Source organism: Procambarus clarkii, chromosome 9, assembly GCF_040958095.1.
Source record: "Procambarus clarkii isolate CNS0578487 chromosome 9, FALCON_Pclarkii_2.0, whole genome shotgun sequence".
NCBI classification, from domain to species: Eukaryota; Metazoa; Arthropoda; class Malacostraca; order Decapoda; family Cambaridae; genus Procambarus; species Procambarus clarkii.
This window is the reverse complement of record NC_091158.1, coordinates 19,824,565-19,848,404: the sequence shown is the minus strand read 5'-3', so window position 1 is coordinate 19,848,404 and position 23,840 is coordinate 19,824,565. Positions and strand designations below refer to the sequence as shown.

The window sequence follows — 23,840 nt, the reverse complement described above, 5'->3', positions numbered from 1 at the left end:
TCTTTCACCCTATGCCCCTGTTACCTAGCAGTAAAATAGGTACCTGGGTGTTAGTCAGCTGTCACGGGCTGCTTCCTGGGGGTGGAGGCCTGGTCGAGGACCGGGCCGCGGGGACACTAAAAAAAAAAGCCCCGAAATCATCTCAAGATAACCTCAAGATCTCAAGATCAAGTACTTAAAGCTCCTTATAATGGTATTTTAATTCAAACTGAACACTTGTCAATATTAGTAGAGAGATGCCCAAGGCGGGAGGAGGGGTGGGGGGTTTTGGGTACAACTTGAAGAGGAGGGATGTGGTAGAGGGGTACCCCATAAGGGTATGTGGTAGAGGGGTGCCCCATGAGGGTATGTGGTAGAGGGGTACCCCATAAGGGTATGTGGTAGAGGGGTACCCCATAAGGGTATGTGGTAGAGGGGTGCCCCATGAGGGTATGTGGTAGCGGGGTACCCCATGAGGGAATGTGGTAGAGGGGTACCCCATAAGGGTATGTGGTATAGGGGTACCCCATGAGGATGTGTGGTAGAGGGGTACCCCATGAGGATGTGTGGTAGAGGGGTACCCCATGAGGATGTGTAGTAGAGGGGTACCCCATGAGGATGTGTGGTAGAGGGGTACCCCATGAGGGAATGTGGTAGAGGGGTACCCCATGAGGATGTGTGGTAGAGGGGTACCCCATGAGGATGTGTGGTAGAGGGGTACCCCATGAGGGAATGTGGTAGAGGGGTACCCCATAAGGGTATGTGGTAGAGGGGTACCCCATAAGGGTATGTGGTAGAAGGGTACCGTAGGAGGGATGTGGTAGCGGGGTACACAAGGGTGTACCGAGCGTTCAAGGCGGCAGCTTCACCAGACCTCCTGACGCCGCCTCCATAACACTCCCCCCCCCCTCCCTCCCACACCACCATCACCCCCCCCCCCCCCAGGCTCCTACACCCACCTGCTTGGTCTCCCACGCCAGCGCCGCCAACGTTACCCACACCTCCTGCAAATAAAACTGTTTACTGTGTGCACACCGCAAAGATAATTACCGTAAGACCTTGGCAGGAATACTGACTATGGTGCAACCTTGCCAAGTCAAATGATATATATAAGAGTAACGTTAAATCAACGCAATATCAACGCAGTATCAACATATAAAATGATTCAATGTTACACCAACGGTTGTCCAGATTTGCCTGGAGAGAGGGGGAGGGGAGGGGAGGGGGGGGGGCTATAACGTCACTTGCGACTAAAGGAAGTGTTGTGTTGCCAGCGAAGATGTACTCACCTAATTGTACTCACCTAATTGTGCTTGCGGGGGTTGAGCTTTGGCTCTTTGGTCCCGCCTCTCAACTGTCAATCAACTGCCCATACAAGATGTGTATAGCCTCTCACGCGTGTAACTCCCTCGTATACTTCATACTTTCTTCAAAAGGTCAGATGTTACAAACAATGAGCAACGGTTTCAAGCGCAAGCCACAATACAGGACAGAAAACAGGAGATGCTTTTTCACCCATAGTTATAAACTCAGGGAACCGCCTGCCTGCCAAAGCTGTAAATGCCTAAACACTGAATTTTAAAATCCAGCTTGAAAAAATCATCAGGAAAAATGGAGAACTTTTAACAAGCCGCCGGCTTTCTGTTCTCGTTGGGACCACTAGAGTGTTAGTAGCCTTCAGACAGATTAATGTTGTATATCATCCCATTTCAGATGTATCAGTAATGCTCCAATAATGGGGATAGTATAACATTTAGTGATCACAGTGAACCAAAATGCTTTGATACATTAAGTAAGGCTGGAAGGCACGGCTAGGACTAATCAAGCATTTATCCATCCACTTACGAAACCTGTGCATCTTTCGATAATCATGGCGGCTTTGTTTACATTTATTCAATAGTCTTATGAGCCGTGACGCACTACGAGGACTTTATAACAATAAGCTTGGATTGGTAAGTTTCGAAGCCCATAACAGAAGTAGGGATTATCGTAAGTGAATGCGTAAATGCCTCATTCTGGGCATGGCTGTGTGGGGCTGAGCGAACATTATGAGAATATTAGTCATCAGCTCGACATTAACGGAACCAGTTAGGCCACTGCTCTTCTTGGTACTCGTCTATTATCAAGCTATATTAAGCTGTATCGCTGCTTGGGTAGGGGAATATTACTTAGGTGGTACCAGTGGTAGTACCTTCAGGTGATACCAGTGGTGATACCCAGGGTGGAGATTATGTTGGCCCAGACAGACATCTTCACAATGAATCACTCTTTTTGGCTTCTAATCCTTAGATCTCTTCTTGGAGGAGTCGTAGTGTGTGAAGTTCTGGGCTCACTGGCCCTGGATGGCGTCAGTATTACATTTACAATTGTACATGTCTACGCATTCCTGTAGACAATGATGCACTCTTGATGTATCGGGGAAAGTAACATCCTCTGCTATGGTGTTTCTGAAGGTGTTCTTGTCAAGGCGATCTTAATGTAGTTTACCATTTCATTAGTATTATGCACGTTATTAATAATTTCATTGTGCTACACTGCCTGATCAGCGACAACATAAATAAATGAATGAATATGAGAGAGAGAGAGAGAGAGAGAGAGAGAGAGAGAGAGAGAGAGAGAGAGGGGGGGGGGAGGGGGGGTGTCGTACTCTTTCGTGGTGCACTCGCCACAATCTTTGTTGACATGCTCAACTAGCCACATTTATTGTATCAAACTAAGACATTGGAAGTGTTACGGCACACGTTATACTGCTGTTTCCGTTGTGAGAGGCCGTGCTACAGAGGTACAGGGCAGTGTCGCGTGTACCGTCGGCCTGACACACACCTGCATGCCATTATTGTCTCCACCTTCAACATGTTGGATTTTCCCATCTCCGCTTCAGAGTTTTTCTTTAACTATGATTGCTTTGAGAGAAGAAGAGTTGTGTTGCAAGTACTGCGAGTGCGTTAGGGGTGTAAATTAGGCTAGACAACACCAGGACTTAAGGATGGTTTGCTTTGTGTTGCAGGTGAAGGTAGAGGAGTGTTGTGACGAGGGCACGGTGTTCTCCTCGCAGCCAGCTCCACACACTGACTCCCCGGTACCTGCCAGAAGTGACTCCGGGTGCGAGGTTCACCCAGGGCCCTACACGCCCAGTCAGAGCCCCCTGCTGCCACGCCTCCACCCTCACACCCACTCCCCAACCCACCTCTACTCTCCGACACAGTCGCCAGGACCCAGCAGACACGTCTCGGGCTTCTCCTCCCCCTACAGGTGAGTCATCTGACACTCGTGTATAGTGCATTGTATACCGAGGGTGTGTGTTTGTTTGTGTGTGTGTGTGTGTGTGTGTGTGTGTGTGTGTGTGTGTGTGTGTTTGTTTGTGTGTGTGTGTGTGTGTGTGTGTGTGTGTGTGTGTGTGTGTGTGTGTTTGTTTGTGTGTGTGTGTGTGTGTGTGTGTGTGTGTGTGTGTGTGTGTGTGTGTGTGTGTGTGTGTGTGTGTGTGTGTGAGGTCCATCAATGTGATCAGTAAAACTACCTCTACCGAGTTATCCAATGCTTGTTTTGAGCAATTGGCACCGTGCCTATTTTGAAATACAAACACTGTCTATTTTAAGTAATTATCAAAAGAAGGCACCAAATCGGGAAGGCTATGAAGCACCATCAAATGTGCGGAATAATCAGAGGGCGCTAAATATCACCAAGGATGCTAATACGAGAACAGAAATGCATAAGGCGAACAATATCAAAAGTATCTTATTCACCCAGGAATAAGGAATACCTTTACGGGAGATGGGACAAGTGCGGATAGCTTCTTTAGCGGGCAGCGTCCACACGCTCATTTAAAGATACCAATATGGCTGGGAACCCAGAAAGACTCAACTGCCTTAAATCTACTGGAGATAAGATACAGCCAATGTTGAATCTCGACGACGACCGGATGGACTGGATTAAAGGACTCCAGAGCCACGAGGGCACTACGAGAGTCAACTACAACCACAAAGGAAGATTGACAACGAGAAAGCAGGAGACGAAGAGCATAGAGATTAGCATAAAGTTCCGCTGTGAAGATGCTAGTCTCCAGAGGCAGGCGACACATATAAGTGTGGTCAGGAAAAACAACAGAGTAGCCTACGCCGTCTGCAGACTACCTATTTTAAATAATTGCAGTCACGCCGTTTATGTAATAGGCACAATATCTGTTGTTGAACAACGGTCACCATGCCTCTGCCTCTTTTTAATGATCAACACAAGTGGATGTGCGACATTAATAACAAGATATAATAGAATCGAGAAAAATCGAGATTCGGCAAGAGTTTCGAGACCCCAGCAAAACACGTGTGTTATGACAGGCATCACCAGAACAATTATGGTGAATTATGAAAATCTTAGGGACACGAGAGTGATAAGATGCCGCTCCTCGATAGTTCTCTTGGAAACCCTTGTTCGGTCTTCCACAATATTTTGATGCTGGTACAATACCCTAGCTAGAAAATTGTATGCAGATATTCCATTCACCTGGGCTCTAGGAGACTCGAACCGTGGACCCCACGTGTGTGAGGCCGAAGCTTTATTGAGTATTGGAGTTCACGGTTCGAGTCTCCAAGAACCTAGGTGAATGGAATGAATGTTTATTTCCACGGAAGTGTGGATGACAACATATATAGACCTTATTGAAACTACTGAGACTTATAATAATAATAATAATAATTTTTATTTAGGCAAAGATACATACATAAAGAGATTTTACAAAGTTTGTTGGCTTTATAGATAAGAGCTAGTACATACAATGCCTAAAGCCACTATTACGCAAAGCGTTTCGGGCAGAAACGCAAAGGCAGTTTCGGACTTCTCCAAAGCATCCGGTTAAAGTTCCCTTTGGAAAAGAAACAAGCAAGATCTCATCATGGAATCAGAAGTTAAAATTTACAATATGATACGACCACAAAGTTATTAGTTTGTGGTCAAGAAGACAAATACGTAACTCATCAGGAAGGCGTCATAAACTACGAGGACATTGTCACCACTTTCCACACGGTTGCTGCGCCCACGTGACTAATTTATCTCCTGTTGGCGAGAATATGAACACGGGCACCATGCTAGAGATTTACAGCGGTCACGTATACTGTAGAGCCTATATTTCTATGTCGCTTATATGCGGTGTTGATCAATTTAATGTGTAATGTAAAATATGAGTTATGTACCGTGATTTGTGGATTTGTACTCAATGGATTTGTGAGCCCCTTAATTAAGGGACCTGAAGTAGAAGGTAGAAATAGCCTAAGCTAATCTATCCTTTTGAACTGTATCTTTTTGTCTCAAACGTATTTGAACTTGAAATAACCCACTAAATATTTCAACACTTTTATACAAACATAAATTTCAAGCGTAGAATAAAAGTACTTAGTGTTTGAGCGCATGTTAAAAATTCCTATTTTTACTTTTGTACAACTATTCTAATGTTGTATTCTCTGTTCTTTACAGCCACACACCGTCAACAGGACTGAGTCGCAACAACAGCGATGCTTCTCAATATGGCGGCTCCTATAACAGCTACTCCTCAGCCCCTTCACCTATATCCCCAACACACTACTCTCCCTCTCAGGTGAGCGTTGAATTTATTCACGCCATACTCTCCTCACTGTCTCAATGTTGCTAAACTAACAAGATCAGGGGGTTTCCAAAACACAGTTCACTTTTGTTATGATCAAGTGTTAAGCTTGAGGATTATCAGCCTCTGGAGGGTTATTAAGGTCATGACCTATCTTTTTGTTACTTTTTTGTTGGTTCAGAGGATCAACGTCCCCGCGGCCCGGTCTCTGATCAGTGGTCTGGTCAACCCAGCCAGGCCTCACACTCTGCTGTTTATAGCAGCGGCCGTCCTCCCCAGGCGCATTCATCAATTTTAACATACTGTGTATTAAAAATTGATTTGTTCTCATATATAAATTAATATTATTATACATACAAATTCTACGTATAGTTAGGCGTAGGTTAGGTGTTTAGGTTCTATTGGCGATTATTTGTATTTGAAGTACGTGGGTGAATCATTTATAGAATTGTGGTTCGAACAGAGAAAGCTAGCGAAGCACTTGTTCCCGAAGTGTTCGCAAGCCATCAGTTGTAAATCTTGTGTCAGCCCATCCTCCAAACAAAGACCCAAAAGTGATTCCATTCACCCGCCATACCTCCTGTTTAAGAATGAAAAACGGTTTACAGACGACTCACAACTGATTTCGTTCGAACACTTCCGGAACAAGTGGTTCACTGACGAATTTTGTTCAAACCACAATGCTGTAAATGCTTCACCCACAGCGTGTCCTCCAAACAAAGACCCAAAAGTGTTTCCATGCACCCGCCAAACCCCGTTTATGAATGAAAAAACGGGTTACACACGACTGGCAACTGATTTAGTTTGAACACTTCCGGAACAAGTACTTCACTAATGAATTTTTTTCAAACCACAACGCTGTAAATGCTTCACCCACGTTCTACAAGTACAAATAATCCCCAACAGAACCTAAACACCTAACTTATCCCTATATATGCACACTATGCTAATATATTATTATATTAATTTATATTTGAGAAAATTTCCTGTTTTGAATGATCAACCTGTGAAAATTTATGAATGCGCCTGTGGGGTCGACCATTGGATGGAATGGACTCAGGTCGAGGACGGGTTCTTCACTAATGTACAACAAATACAACCAATTGCCAATAGAATCTAAACACCTAACATATGCCTATATATGCACAATATGCTATTATAATAATTTTTATTTGAGAAAATTCCTGTTATGAATAAACAGCATGTAAAAATTTATGAATGCGCCTAAGGGAGCCGGTCGGCCGAGCGGACAGCACGCTGGACTTGTGATCCTGTGGTCCTGGGTTCGATCCCAGGCGCCGGCGAGAAACAATGGGCAGAGTTTCTTTCACCCTATGCCCCTGTTACCTAGCAGTAAAATAGGTACCTGGGTGTTAGTCAGCTGTCACGGGCTGCTTCCTGGGGGTGGAGGCCTGGTCGAGGACCGGGCCGCGGAGACACTAAAGCCCCGAAATCATCTCAAGATATGGGGTCGACCGCTGGATGTAACGGACTTGAGTCGAGGACGGGTTGTTTGTGTATACTGCTTTTCATTCATGAACAGAGGGTTTGGCTGCTGGATTAACGAGCTTGGATCCTTAAAAGCGAGGACGTGCTGTCTTAGACCATGTCCATTCCAGCCAGTGATTGACCCCAAAGACACATTCATCAATCTTAACATGCTGTTCATTCAAAATGGGAATGTTCTCAAATATAAATTTTGCTCTATATTAGCATATTGTGCATATTTAATTAAGCAATGGTTTGGTTAGGTTAGGTGTATAGGTTCTGTTGCTGATTATTTGTATTTATAATACATGGGTGAAGTGTTGTGGTTTGAACAAAAGTCGTCAGTGAAGCACTTGTTCAATAAGTGTTTGAACGTCATCAGTTGTGAGTCATGTGTAAACTGTTTTGCATTCATAAACGGGGTTTAGTAGGTGTATGGAATGGACTTTGGCCTTTGTTTATGATGGGCTGGGTCAACCAGGTTGTTAAGACACAGCTGCTCACAATCTGATGTATGAATCACAGCCTGGTTGATCAAGTATCCATTGGGGGTGTTTATCAAGTTCTCTTTTGACCACCTATGCATAAGCACCAACCAACAAATATACAGTGCATTACCAGAGTTTGTCTGAGGACCATTATATCTTCAGTGGCCTCAACAAGGACAGGAGGCCGGTGGCTTGTCCTGACAATTTTATCAAGCTGGATTTTAAAATTCATCAGTGTTTTGGCATTTACTGCTTCAGCAGTAAGGCGGTTCATGTGTTTATAGCCCTATGGGAGAAAAATCATCTGTTTTCTGTCATACATTGTGGCTTGTTGAGTTGAAGCTGTTGTTCATTGTGTTACATTTGACCTTTTAAAGAAGTGGTTTGGATCAACCCTGCCATGTCTGGTTTGCAGTATTGTTAGCCCTGTGACCCACAACCGTTTGTGGTAAGAGAGTCGACTTAGCTCTGGGACTTAGCTCTTAATTCTGTGTTGAACTATCTCCAAAGCAGATTAGAAGTGAGTTACACATAAAAGTAGCTATAAGAAATATTTCTTGGAATTTTGTTAACTGTCTCAGTCTTCATCCTGACACTTAAATTTTCACTATCATGATCTAAAGTCTACCATTTTCTCAATGCAAGTCAGGTTTATACCCCCATAAATACTTGGCAACTATATTTGTATTCCTTTAATATACTTTAGCATCACTGAGTTTGTTGTTATGAGCCAGGACCCCACACCTGCTTGTAGATTGTGGGCCTTTTCATTCTTAATGTAATTAGAGAATTCATTTATTGGTGTTGAAGGAAAAGCAATGTGTTAAAAATACAGTATTGTACTGTCTTACTATTAACAATATTTGTCTAGTGTAGCTTTTTGAGTGTATTCTTAATGTATAGGGCATCAAGGTCAACTGTTTCTTTCCCGTTGCTATAGCATATTTCATCATCATTTATTACAGTAATCCAATTTTCAGATTATTTGCAGAAATTGTAAATGAAGCCACAGAAGTTCATAATTTGGCAGGCAATATATCTATTTTAGGCACTGTGGATATAATAGTAATAATTCATTGTGTTGAGGACAGGCAGCCTTGCATAACCTTTCCCAGGATGTGACCCATAACAGATGACGAACTCTCAGGTACCTATTTACTGCTAGGTGAAAAGAGGCTGTTAGTGACAGGAAACATGCCTAACAATTTCTGTTTTGCCTGGCATTCGAACAGGGATTGCTGAGTGCGAGTCGAGAATTAATCCAACTGTATTACCGAGACCCCCATATGAGCCTTAATAAAAAATTGAAAAAGGAATAAATACAATATTCTGTACAATATATGATTAACATGTTTTTTATTTTGCATAATTTGATAACGCATTTATATCACTTTTATTTTTTTTTTAGTCTCCTATCCAACAACGGCATATCAACTTCCCAATGCCAACTCATCAGTCGCCCAACCTGGGTCGTGTGCCACAATATCCAGGGGCAGCTCCTGGGGTACTTTATGGTGCACCCCTTGACCTTCGAGACAGCCACAGTCTCATAGGTCACCCAGACTCCTCCAAGGACCCTAAAGATGATGACCGGCTAACAACAGATCTAGCACAACACTCTGTGATAGCAGCACAGTCTGGCATCACCAGGCAACAACTTATCAACAGGTTCGCTCACCTCCGCACCTCCTTACCCTTATCATATCACTGTCCCAAATGTATTTCTTAAAATAATTTCAGATTTTTAGATTTACTGTAATTAAATTTTTTATGGTAAGGAGACCTTTGCTATACATGAAGTAAATTATTGTAAGCTGTATAAATGGTTCATCTTTCTGTGTTCCTCTTAGTTTCATGGTTAATGTGTTAAACATAGTAATGAGAAACTGTACTCTACATACCTTCTATGGCACTTGCAGCCCGTGTCCCATCTGCGGAGACAAAATCTCAGGCTTCCATTATGGCATCTTCTCATGTGAATCATGTAAAGGGTTCTTCAAGAGGACGGTGCAGAACAAGAAAAATTACGTCTGCATGCGGGGTGCTTCTTGTCCAGTCACAACCAGCACTCGAAAAAAGTGTCCAGCCTGTAGATTTGACAAGTGCCTGTGTATGGGTATGAAACTAGAAGGTAAGAAACTGAATTTTAGAGCTGCAATTACATACTGATATCAACATAGTAACGGTCATTATTATGATGATCATCAGCCTGTAAAGTACACTGCTATAAGAAGGCTTCTCCTTTGTGCCTCACCCATCTCTGTTGAAATTTCATATATCTGGTCAGGGACCTACAAGGAGTACTGTCTACTCATTAGTAATGTAATAATATGAGTTAAATTTCAGCTATTTATTCATTTGGATGCACATATTTTCCTCAGCCATCCGTGAAGACCGTACACGTGGCGGGAGAAGTACATATCAGTGTGCGCCTTATCCTCTTCCACCTACGTTAGTGACACCTACCACCTCTGCACATCATTTTGATCCACAGAGGCTTCCTGATGCCACTTCAGTAAAAGCTGAACCTTCTGACAGTGATGAACTTAAACACTCACCATCTAATCAGAAGAGACCAATACCTTTACTCTTGCAGGTAAGTATCAGTGATGATGAGGAAGGAATTTGAATGATATATCCATTCACAGACTACAGTACTGTACCATCTTTTGCATTAAAACTTATAAAAATGTAATATTTGTTACACCAATGAGTTTTGTCACCATTGCTAATACTACTTAATAATTAGATACAGTACTTGTGTAAGTCAAATATTTTGCAGACAACAGTTGTGCATGGTCATAATAGAATCATTTAATGATGGTACAGAACAGTTTGTGTAACTCACCTAATGTTTTAGTGGTGAATCATTTAACTTTGTTGTAATGTAGGTAACTTGTGCCTATTTAGCTGGTTGTTTGATGTAGTATTCTCTGTTCTAGTATGTTTAACTCTTTGGCTACATGTTTGACACATAGTTCCTGGGAGTAGTTTTATGTGTGGGGTCATGAGAGACGTCATTTTGTAACTGGAAAATTATTCTTTGTTCCATCTTATTACAGATATTACTATTACGTATAGTATTACCTTATTATGTTCCTAATAAAGATAAAACAACTATTTCCATACCTACCATTAAAATTCTTCAAAAAAATGTGTTTAAGATTGTGCAGAAATGCTAGAAAATATGGCCTAACTCTGAACTGTACTATACCAAGTGTTTGCAATGCTGGGCCCTTGCAGAAAAAGGGCATTTTATTACATTCAATACTGATTGTTATTCATGAATATCAGAGAATTTTATTTTAATTTTAGTGATGTCAAATGTTGCAGCCAAAGGGTTAAATGATGTATTTAAAAAAGGAAAAGTTCATTATTTTCAAATTAATTTTAGTATATTATATTATTGCCTTAGTACAAACTCATAAAAACTTGGGAAATGCTTAAAATTACTTACAAATATATTTGGCATCCCAGCAAATCCATGATGTTGAGCACTTATGGCACTGTAGTGAGAGTGAGATGGCAGAGTTACGACAGTCTGAGCAGGCAGCTCGCCAGGCTATGGAAAACAATTCGCCAGACTTCCTGAACAACTTGTGCCACATTGCAGACCATCGACTCTACAAGATTGTCAAGTGGTGTAAATCTCTTCCACTTTTCAGGCACATTACGGTAAGTTAATTAGGTACTGTATAAAGAAAACTACACAATAGCCTAGCGCATATTATTAATTATATATATATATATAATATATATATATAATATATTATATAAATCTATTATATGTAATATATAATAATAAGATATACAATATATATCATATTTTTCCCATTAAATATTTTTCACTATTTTACACTTCCAGTATATTTCAAATGCATTGCTTACATATTATTTTTTGTCTATATATGCACAATGATGTGCTCCATTATTGAGGGTTAGAAAAATGTAAATAATCAATAGGAAAAACTGATGAAGCCATCAGAAAACCGGAATCCCCAGTGTGCTGAACAGATACGAGACTAATTAGCTCATGTAAATTACACTGTACTTCATTATAATAAATGCAACTCCTTTCTCATAATATTATTAATGTTTACAGATTGATGACCAAATATGCTTGCTGATCAACTCCTGGTGTGAGCTGCTACTCCTCTCTTGTTGCTTCCGTTCTATGGATTCCCCAGGTGAAATCAGAGTCAGCTCAGGTCGCACCATGACCTTACAACAAGCAGAGGTCATGGGTATAGGACCATGTATCGAGCGTATGCTCAATTTAACCTATCAGCTAAGCCGCCTTCAGGTCGACAAGTATGAATACATGGCCATGAAGGTCATTGTTCTCCTGTCTTCTGGTAAGACACTAATAATATTTTCTTTAAAAAAGATAACTTGTGTATATTTTCTAAAAATATATGTACCAGTTAAATTACTGTTATATTTGTATTTAGTCCTAAACTATTCAATTTCTGCTGTGTGACAAGAAAAGTTGCCCAAACACTTCTATCTATTGATGCTTCTGTTCACATAGCAATAAACACACATCAGGGAGTTAGTCAATTGTTGTAGGCTGCATCCTGGGGAAGGTCAGTAGTTGGTCTAGGATGACCTCAATAAGCCCAACAGGCTTCCTCTCTCCAACTATGGAAAACCATATTGCCAGGTGATTGGTCCAAGAGTAAAGTAGGATTCAATTTTACATGGGGTATACATTTCTGGAGAGATCATGTAGAATTGAATTGTATAAAGTTATGTTAAAAATCTTATAGTAAAATTGGGATGTTCTCTTGGAAGATGAATGTTTTAAGTATGGTAAAACTATCAGTAATTACAGAGGAATGAGATTGAGCTCTTTATACTCCACCTCCTAACTTTGTATATCTACAATAATTATTGTATCTCTTAACATTCAAGTTCTATGTCCTAGATTTTCTTGAAGTTGTGGACGGAAGTAACTGGCAGCTGCTTTTTTCAGTACATTCTAGTAGTTAACCATTTGTAAAGTATACAAGAACTTCCTTATATCTCTATGACTACCTGTATTACATATCCAGTTTCCACAATATTATCTTGTGTTAGTTCCTAATTTAAATAGGCTGTCCTTGTTCACATTATCTATTTCCTCCAGTATGTTGTATAGTGAACATATCCATTGTCTTCTTTTCTGAAGTTGCAGGGTTGAGTTCTCTTGACCTGCCTTCAAAGATGAGCCTTCTCAATTCTGGTACTAGTCTAGTTGCTAACATCTACACTTTCTCAAATGCAGTGGTTCTGCTCGGTTCCAGTGGTTGGATTTTCGCCTTCCCTAATTTGTGTGATTTATTAGCTATTTTCAACTCTGGTGCCCCTGGCAAGCTGGATGTATGGCTCTTGGGATTTCCAGTTTTGACTTTGGCCTCTATATTTTCTTAAACTACTGTCTCTTTGGCTTTGTGTTCACATGTTCGCAGCTTTTTAGTGTACTCTATGTAGTTGATCTTGAGTGATATTTGGTGGACTGATTGGTGTTCTTGCCCCGGGAAGTATGCCTTGATCCCTGGCTATGGACTATTGTGTGTGTCAGTGGGCCCTGGTGTCCTCCAGTTGCACCCTGGATTCTCGAGCCATTTGTCTTGCCACTGAGCATTTTGTCATGGTATTGATTGACAAAGTTGCATGATCATATTAACACCTAGCTTCTGAATTCATTCTTAAGATGTACTATTTATAGCAATATTTAATCTCATATGCCCGCAATTATGAACTTCTATGAGCAGGGGTTTTTATTGCCAAAATATCTCAGTGAAGAAGGCTTAAGTTCTTTATCATCAAATTATAAACTATTTCTTACCCAATATTTATATTTCCCTATACAGTACTATTTATTCTTCATATTCTGTACTGCAATTGATTGGTTGATAATTTTTAAATTATTTCTTCACAGCAGCAACCCAAGCAAGTACTTGAAACTTGTCTGACAGTTACACATTTACAGATGTCTCAGGGCTACAAGAGGGGGAGAAGGTTCGGGACTCCCAAAAGAAGGTGGTCCAAGCGCTGCAAGAGTATACACTCACGCACTATCCACACTTGCCTCCGAAGTTCGGAGAACTTCTCCTCCGCATCCCCGAACTTCAGCGCACGTGTCAGGTAAGAACACGTGTGTTTAGCTTCCTTTTCTATGGCATAGTGTGGCCTTGTGTGGTGTGGGGTGGATGCAGCAGTAGTGATTTACCTGTAATTACTTTAGTGTAGTTACAGGTTGAGAGCTATGCTTGTGATGTCCCATCCTCCCAGTAATCTTTGGGCTTGGAAGTTCCTGTAAAATAAATAAATATATATATATATATATATATATATATATATATATATATATATATATATATATATATATATATATATAAATATAAATAATACACACATACACACACACACACACACACACACACACACACACACACACACACACACACACACACACACACACACACACACACACAAAAAAAAAAAAAACTCCATAAAAACAAATCTATCAAGAAGCCAACTTAAGAACATTTTGATGTTTATTAAAGACTCAAGAACTGTATTAGAAAGGTTAAGATTCAAGTAATTAACGAACATTAAATACTGTAGTTTGAAATTTGAATTTTGATAGATTAGTCTAAAAAATCAGATCTGGCTACAATATTTAAGATAGTAGTCTTGATTTATTACAAATATTTTAAATGAGTAAATGCTAAAAGGATAATGAAGAACGTTAAGACTGCAAGTGAGGTAGAATAATTGGGATAAGTGTATGGTGCAGGACATTTTGACTCGGAAAACTGACATTTATCATTGTGGTGGGCATGGATTTATGAAGCTCTCTTAAGGAGATAATATTAGGAACAACTTTACATCAGTTGTTAATATACAAACAAATTAGCAAAATTGTGACTGCACCTGTCAGTTTTTATTTAATAATGTATTCAAATTCAAGTGATTAAGTCTTCATAGATTCATATTTCTGTGATGCCACCCACGTTAATTGCTATCACACTGATAATTCTGGGACTGCTTCACCTCCTAATGTATCACATGCATGATTTAATGAATGCTTGGTTTCTTTATGTGCACATTTTTCATGCAGAATTTTTCCTGCCACAGGCGAGTAAGGAAATGCTCTCTATGAAGAAGAAGGAGGGAGATGTGCCAAGTTTCAATTTCCTCTTCGAGCTACTAAGAGGGGACCATTAGTTAAGGTATGTTCTCCCTCTGGTGTAGTATTTAGTTTAATAATACTCTTAGCTGGATTGCACAATCCAGTTAACTTCAATTTATACAGACTGAGATCAGACCTGAGAGAGATTTAGCACATTTAGATTAAGTTGAGATTTTAATTGTTTTGCTATTTTTAGCAAGTAGTATTGGGTCTGAGAGTAGAGCTCAGTTACCACATTGAAAGGATACTGCTCACTATGACACCAAAGAACAGATCAACCACCTTGACAAGTGATAATTGACAACAATTATAGCCACATAATGCTCTATAAACTAACATCAAACAGTTGCCACTGAATAGCAGTCAAGTCTTTCAACAGGATCCGGAGAGCTGGCTAACCTCTCTTCACCCATTTTATGTGAAACTTGACTATGGTTGAATGGCAAATATAAATAAGTCTTTACGACATTCAGGTTTGGCCAAATGCAGAGAAAAACTAGTTTTGACACCCTGAAGATTTTATCCAGATATCCGACCTTCAGAATTGAAGTTAGGGCCTGTTAGTGGCATATATTTAACTGTGATGCAGGTGAACCTCGATCAACAAACAATATGAATTCCTCGAAAAGTGTTTGATAATTAACATTCACTAAACAAAAACCATTTTCTCACTAGCCAGCGTACTTCTAGACTTTACTATTCTAAGCCTTAGACTTGGCTACAAGTACAGTACCTTAGAGAGTTTGTCACTTGCTGAAGTAAATCTGACCAATGCAAATAAAAATTTAGAAATACTTTTATCACAAATGTTCAGGAAATGCATAATATTTAATTTCTGGTTGACGTACAACCAAAAATCTTAGCCAAGTATCTCAAGTTGCTTACTGTAGGTAGGGCATGCCTGCGATTATAAACATCCTGGCTGCCCACTGTGCAAATGAGGGCTACTTGAAACGTAAATCAAATTATATGTATCTAGCTCACCACAGACAAAAATTACATAGCTTAGAGATTGATGTGGTCTGGTTCTTGGGATCCCTTATGTAACACTCAAACCTTTTTGCTACTCATCCACAAGAGGGTTAAAAGGGGTCCATAATAAACTAAACGAAAACTTTTAATAGCTTTTGACACATATGTTTACAAATGAACTAAATAGATAAGCAAGACTAACTTGCTTAGCTAACTGAAGTTTGGGATTCAGTTCCTGAGCCCATTATGCGCCTACCTGGAGAGGGGTTTCAGGAGTTTTACTCCCCAAGCCCGGCCTGAGGTTCTAACCTTTTCCACTACTGCTCACAGGATGGGTTATAAGGTGCATAATAGATGATCGAAACATTAGATCTATTTGCCGCCATGGCAAAAGCCGAGATACATTCATGATTCAAAATTGCTCACTCTTGAGCAATTTCTGCAAAAGGGGGGTTGGTGAAATAGAAGATAGGTGTGCTTGGTGGAAGCCCAACCTGTGAGTATCCAGTTTCTCTGGACACATACAAGCCATTTGAGGCCCTGCTACAGTCTACACATTTAAATTTAAAAAAGGACCCTCCCCCCAGAGGTCATGGAAGCTAAATTTAAACAAATATTTCACATGTGGATTAAATAAAATAGTGCCCTAAGGTCACAGAAGCTACCATTAGAAAATAGGAACCCAGCCTATTCTAACCTAACCTTCCTATCCTGATGCAGATCTGAGGATCTCTTTTGCTTTGATCGAAACTCATGTGGTTACAGAAGCTCCGAACACATGAGATACATTTATACAAACATTTCACTTATGTGGATTCAGTAAAATAAAACCCCAAAGTCATGGAAGCTACCATTATAAAATAGGAACCCAACCTATTCTATCCTAACCTGATGTAGACTCAAGAATTTCTTTTTGCTTTAATTGGACCTCCAACATATATGAGCCACTGTATAATATTCTTTTACATATTTTTAAATAAAAATTATAATTATTATTACAAAATTTATTATCTTATATATTTCAGACAAATCAAAGGACTGTACAGTACGTTAAATAAATTCTAGGTAATCAATCGTTAAAAAATTAACTTCTTACACAGGTTGGAGTGCAACCTCGTCTTCAGCGTCAGTTGCTGCATCTCCCTCAGGTATGCATCATCTCTTCGGGTTCATAATATGCCAAGATGCGGAACATTGTCAAGAAAACTACCGCACATAAAGGACCAATTCAATTTACTGCAACAGTGAGATAGGATATGTAGTTTATGATTCCGAAGTGATGATATCCCCATGGCTGTGACAAGTGGACGTCAATTACTCATCCCACCTTGTGTACTCATTCATCACCATGCAAACAAAACTCATCTGGAATATGTAAATCTATGAATCTGTAAATTTAAATAACTCAAGGATAGATTTTCTATTAAATAGATATCACTACTTACATAATTCCTAGATACCAAATGTAATTAGAATTTCCAAGTGAGACTACTGGGTAGATTAGAAAAAATATATTATGTATGACATGAGTTACCTTTTGTTGAGTGAATGCGTCCACTGCCAGTATACCTGATGGGAGATCTCCAAAGGCTGTGGCATGGACTCGAAGCTACACACTGTCTTCCAGTGGATATACTCTCAGAAGCAGTATTTTTTTAGCATATCTCCCCCCATGCCATGTGTCCAGCGTCGCCTGTTGCTGCTGTTACCTCTGGTGTCTCCTCTCACTACCTGAATGTCCAAAGAATGTGATTGAATCTGGTTTGTTTGAGTGCACATTTGCATATTTATTTTTAATATAGCAACCGGTGCATATTGTTACCTTTACTTTTATGGCTAGTCTCGGCTCTCTCTGTAGATAGAGCTAGACGACTTTTTACCATAATTTATCTGAAGTTAATATTTATTTTATTTAGAATTATTATTTTTATTTTTATCAATATTATTTTTATTTTATTATCAATATTATTTTTATATTTTTTTTTCTTAAATTGAGGAGTGTATTATGGAGGCTATGGTGAGAGGAAGCAGCAGTGTGTTGACTTGTGGTAGCATTGGTGGAGCAGCAGCAGCAATAGAGGTGCCAGAAGCCTCCTCAGACTAAAACTCTCTAATGCAAATTGATGCATCATAAAACAAAATTTCTCCTCAGTTTTTTGTAACTTGAAATAGGTCATTTTTATTTTATTTTAATAAATGCTTTAATGGCATACGATTGCCCGTTGACTGACAGTATTGGACACCTACTAGTCATTCGACAGTCACATTATACCACTAAAGTTTTAAGTTTTATAAAGATTGTGCATAAATTCTGGCCTAAGGCAGTTTATGAAGGAACCCCCAGTGATAATCGAGTCAGTGGTATTAGAGAGCTCTGGTCTTTGTGTGGCTGTGTGAATCTGTGACAATTCCACGGTGCTGAGGAATTGTGCAACATGATCACGACGGGAGGGTGTTGAAGGAGTGCCAGAGAGGCTGTGGGGTTCTGTGGCTACCTATTACATGTTTCACTACTTGCCTCTACTTTCTCATCAGCCACTATTTTTCATATACTTTTGATAACCAGTACACTCTGAAAATCAGATTGAAATACTCTTACATGATAGGGTTGAAAATCATAGTACAGTAGTAATCTATTTTATATACATGCGTTTGTATGCATACAGTGCGTGTGTGTATAATAATATATATATAATGTGTGATAAAGTTCAAGAGCAAATATAATACTGTATTATACAAACATTATGGGTTACAAAACTGAGGCATTATATGAATGCATGCATGCCTCTTGTGTAAGACTCTTAAAAAGAGTATAGTATAACATTATCCCTTCTGAAGTGCATAATATGTTATTTATTCAAGTCATTCCTTTGCATTTGTCTAACACTGGTTCTTTGAGGCAAGTCAAAATGATCAAATGTATCCCAGCAGTCAGGTTACTTGACTTGCAACCAAATAGTCCCAGGTTCAATTACATACAGGACAAGATGTTTGGGTATGTCTTTATGCCTTATGCCTCTGTTCACCTAAACAGTAAACAGACACCTAGAAGTTAGTCAGCTGTTATAGATGGCCTAGGGGAACATAGACAACCCTAACAGGCTTTATATCCCCAACAGTAAGAACCTATTTAAGAACACTGGGTTAGCTGAGGTAATGAAGCAGATCTGTGGTGTGGCCAGGAATTGTGAGAAGTGCCACACACACTACAACAACAATCACCCTTTAATTAACAAATTTCGAATACCAGGCATGAATTCAGATTGCGTGTTTCACTTTTGTAACTCTTGGTGTTTATACAACAAAATCACTCTTAAAGTTTATCGATCACATACACACCATGGATTTTATACCTAATAACCAGAGTTGCCTAACAAGTAAAATTTTTTAAATTGTCATTATTTTAGGAAAATTCATTTTGTTTATTGATAAACATTTTCATCTAATTGATGTACTGTATAGTACATCAATTAGATACAAGTTTTTATTTTTTTAGCTAAAAATTAAGGTAACACTGATCTTACATTAATATACATAATATTCCAGTGCTTTCCCTGACATAGAAAAATAGGCTTAAATAAATTAGTAATTTAATGTTTTTAATATAATTAAAAGAAAATTAATAAGATTTTAACGAAAGAAAAATTATCTGGCGGTTAGAAAAAATTGCCTTGCCTTCTAAACTTTGTAGTGCAGTTCTGGACATTAGGTATGACATTTATACACACATACATTTTATATATATACACACACACACACACACACACACACACACACACACACACACATCAACCCTGCAGCACAGGCCCAAGCATGACACCATCACCCCACCAACCTGTTACACTGTACCTGTCAGCCAGCAACTAAGTGTGGCATTGTGGTACCATAGAGTTATTTTACATTCAATTTCATATTTCTTTAATTTCTCAATTTATATGCATCTTTTTTATTTAATTTATATACTGTACCTCTTGCATTATATTATAATGTTATATTTTATATATATATACAGTACCTTTCCAAATATTGTTGACTAAATTTTATTTGTACATCAGAATTGTTTATATGAAGAATTGTTATGTCATGTTCTCTGAAAATAGTTTTCTTTTCTTATTTACAACTCTATGATTCCATAGCGTCAGACATGACGAGCTACAAAAACTGTAATATCTTCTGTGATGATAAGTTGCACAAGCTCCATGGTACTAAACTATCAATTGTACTGTACTGTCTTGGGTACCATTGGGTGGAAAAACAAGTGAGATAAGAGTGAAATGCAAGCTTTTATGCTGGACTTTTTTTCAGTAGTATATACAATAGACTGTGACCAATATCTGTAATGTTGTGCAAGTATAGCCTTGAACAGAGGTCCCCCGACCTGAGACATCTTTTTGTGATATATTGTACACGAGAAGCCTTAAGTCTTATGTAAAAGATTCAAAAAATGGTGTGCAGTGATGGGGTCATTCCGACTGCCTATGGCTTACATAACGTACCAGATTTGATGTCTATGGTAAACTACTTCTCAAACCAATAAACTGTGTCTTTCCACTTTCTTTAGTAGCTCACACTGTGTCGTTGTTTTGCCTCTCTTCCATCTTGCGCTGTGCACAAGATTATTTTGGAAGAGACAAAGAGATGGTACTATTGAATTTAGTGTTCTATGTTTTCTATAGAAGAGATTTTAATTTATTTGCATTACATTTCCTGATATATTTTTTTTCTGTTTCACACCACTTTCATGAAGGCTGTTATTGGTAACATTCCATTGATGTCTAAGCTGATTATTGCCCTTTTGGTAAACAAGATATACTCTTGTGATATTATTTTAATAATGAGCAATTCTGAGGCTGCTGGATTATTCCAAAGAGCCGAGGTGGCCTCATGAGAGTGGTGCATGGGTCAGCCGCGAGATGGCGTGCGGGGGCCCCTTCCTACTCGCCTGCACCATCAATCTAAATATCAGAAATAATTTATTTTTGCTCTTTATGTCAGAGATTTTATAAAGATTATATTTATTTAAATTTTATGTACTTGTCATAATAAAAGATGGTTTGTGGGCGAGAGGGCGAGTGGTCTCAGGGATCCCCCGTGCAGAACGCAGCAAAGACCGTCCAGGGTGCTGACATTGACAGAGGCTAGTGGGCGTGGCCTTGTGCCGTCGGGGGCACATGGGCAGAACTCACCTCTTTTTTTTTCATGGTGCACTGAAACCTTGTTTATCCAAATATCATTCATACAAATTTCTTCCTTGTTTAATTGTAATAAATATACAATATCATGCATTAAAATTCCATTATATAATTGTATTATAAAGCATCGGAGACTGTTTCATGATTGTAATGGAATGCAGACGTTGGGATAATCAAGTGTTCTTTGCACAACACCACCGCAAGATGCCCATGCGCCCCAGACGCCTGTGTGCGCCCATATCAGTCCACCCCGGCAAGCCAAATCACTAGTCCTTACACACTTTGTTATTTCGGAGCATGACTCTCGAATACCACCAGGTTTACCAGATTAGTTTGACCCTTCCACCTAAGTCATTAAATTCCTTACCTGGTATTACTGAAAATATTGGAATCTCTCGCCTCATTGAATCTCGAAAGGTGATTACAAAAATTATTCCTCATGAAAGAATTACAATGAAAGAAACCTACAAATCAAAATGAACTATAATGTGTGCTATGGAGGATTTTTCATAAAGCTAGGTCGTTTGTATTTTTGGTATCTTGTAAATAGTTGTTGTCTACTGGAGCAAGTACTTAGTATTTTAAGGAAACTTTTAATAAATATACTTAAATAATAATTGTGTCATTAAACCAAAAGCATTGGTACGTACATAGATACTGCATGCTTGTTTTATGTTTAAAAGTACAGCATTTATGGTTAAAATATAAAGCATATACAGTACTAAAATTAGCCTCAAAGAATTAAATTTTAACAGGTACAGATACTTATAAGAAATTTTCGTAAGATGACTGGGTTTAAATTCTGGACAGGGAAGGATGAATGGGAATTTTTACATCACTGTCTACCCATGTTCTTTGCAGTGATGTAAAATGATTGGAAGCTCATACTTTAAACAAAAAAAACACATGGTAAGGCTTTAAACAGCTGTAATAACTCTTGCTGCTCATGTGCTCTATTGTATAAAGAAAATTAACCATTAAATATAATTACATGCCTTTTTCTGAGGGTGAATTTAGTGGTTTCCCATAGCTAAGCACCGACATTCCAGAGCTAAACCAGATCTACAAGGCAGTACTGTACCTGTAAATATTCCTGCCTAACACAAGCACATACATACCAGAATCTTGCCCACTTAAAGAGGCAACTTTAGATCTAGAAACTAGATCTATATATGAAAACTCTTTCAGGACAAAATTTAAAGTAAAACTAGATTAAAGTAAATTTATGTTTCTATCTTTCTCGAGACGTATAAAAATCTTACGTTTATTAACGATTCTGCGTGAAATAAGCATTGTTCTGAGATGAATATTGCGGATTTCCGGCTCTACGACCGATGAAAAATGCAACTTTTATACAACTACAAATATCTTTAGTTTTACTGTAAATTTTGTCCTGAAAGAGTTTTCATATATAGATCTAGTTTCTGCCGTTCTTCTGACATAAAAAGACCTTTGGTTTAATAAGTTATTAAGATGTTTTCAACAATATTACTAGGGCGTTCACCGATTCCAACATGGGCGACCCTTTTGGAAACGCATGGAAACGCAACACTTGGGTTGACCCGATTGACAGACTGGTTATATTCCAACAGGGTCTGAGACATTGAAATTGAAATTGAAATTGAAATAAGTTTATTGAGGTAAAATACACACAAAGGGATGAGGTAGCTCAAGCTATTCTCACCCCATTAAACATCTCACCCCATCTGAGACATTTGCACTTGCGGGCGGCGTTCTTGCCAACTATATGGCTGTTAAGTTGAAAATTGTAACTGTTAAGAGCATTCTATTGTGGTTTTAATATTGAACAATTATACATATACGAAACAGACAAATCTGGTGTCCGAAATAGTAAAAATATTAGTGTGCGATGTGATCAATGTAAGGGGGATATTGGGTGTGCCTCGTATCCCCTACAACAACAAGAAGTTCGAGAGCGATGAGGCCGCCACCTACTAGCTTCAGGATGTCGTCGAATCTAAATCAACAATATACTACCGCCGCTACTTTCTCGAAAACGTAAGTACCTGCTGCTTTACTTCTCTCACCCTGCCTAGCCTGGCCTGGCCTGACCTGGCCTAGCCAGACCTGACCAGACCTGACCTGGCCTAGTCTGACCTGACCTGGCCTAGCCTTACCTAACACTAATCACCACACGTGACAGCCCAAACGAATCGCAAATAAGTACACGTAACAAGTCATATGCCCGGACACTCTTTCACCTTGGGGACTGAGTGGTAACTATTGTATAGAAGAGCCGGCTCCCTGAGAGTGGTAAGAGGGCGTGATAAGAGGCTAACGTGTGGTCTTGAAGCAAGTCGATAAAGCAGACAATTTTCAAAAGGAAGGGCAGCATAACGAGCAGACAGGAATGGACAGACAGTCGGTTATCCCATAATGTGTAATATGCCCCGCACAGCATGGGTGGAGTGGGGGGGGGGGGGTTGTAGCAGGGCACAGTATGGTGATGGTGCGGGTGAAGTACACACCCACTGAATTCCTGCCATCAATAATTGTTTTCATAACCATTAGAACAATGGCATCCCTCCAGCCACCATCCTTCCACTGACCCCCTCCTCTGGTCCTCCACCTCAGACAATAACCCCCCACAACCCCCTTTCCCTTCCAGACATCAGCATGTCAAAATCAGTACCATAATGTGTTTAAACTATTTAAACTAAGTCATTGTCTATCTCAAGGTATCTTAATTCATTTGAAAGTGTACATGTGCATTCGTTCATATACTCGCCTAATTGTGCTTGCTGGGGTTGAGCTCTGCCTCTTTAGTTCCACCTCTCAACCGTCAATCAACAGGTGTACAGGTTTCTGAGCCTATTGGGCTCTATCATATCTACACTTGAACCTGTGTATGGAGTCAGCCTCCACCACATCACTTACTAATGCATTCCATTAGATATAATCATATATGATTACACATAATCATAATCATT

At 39.4% G+C, this 23,840-nt stretch overlaps 1 protein-coding gene across 4 annotated transcripts in view; it reads left to right on the top strand.

The window, feature by feature from the left end:
- Nucleotides 1–23,840, top strand: part of LOC123766144 (nuclear hormone receptor FTZ-F1 beta) — a 294,638-nt gene that overhangs the window by 259,184 nt on the left and 11,614 nt on the right. For 3 of the 4 annotated variants that reach the window (XM_069321246.1, XM_045755037.2, XM_069321245.1), the window contains exons 6-15: nucleotides 2,987–3,231; nucleotides 5,443–5,563; nucleotides 8,954–9,213; nucleotides 9,465–9,676; nucleotides 9,927–10,141; nucleotides 11,023–11,220; nucleotides 11,648–11,900; nucleotides 13,520–13,674; nucleotides 14,671–14,765; nucleotides 16,798–22,908. In XM_069321246.1, coding sequence (XP_069177347.1) covers nucleotides 2,987–3,231; nucleotides 5,443–5,563; nucleotides 8,954–9,213; nucleotides 9,465–9,676; nucleotides 9,927–10,141; nucleotides 11,023–11,220; nucleotides 11,648–11,900; nucleotides 13,520–13,674; nucleotides 14,671–14,760 — 1,749 coding nt within the window. In that variant the 3' untranslated portion in view covers nucleotides 14,761–14,765; nucleotides 16,798–22,908. Of the gene's footprint in view, nucleotides 1–2,986; nucleotides 3,232–5,442; nucleotides 5,564–8,953; nucleotides 9,214–9,464; nucleotides 9,677–9,926; nucleotides 10,142–11,022; nucleotides 11,221–11,647; nucleotides 11,901–13,468; nucleotides 13,675–14,670; nucleotides 14,766–16,797; nucleotides 22,909–23,840 lie in introns of those variants that run through there. The other variant, XM_045755038.2, reaches the window with a different exon arrangement.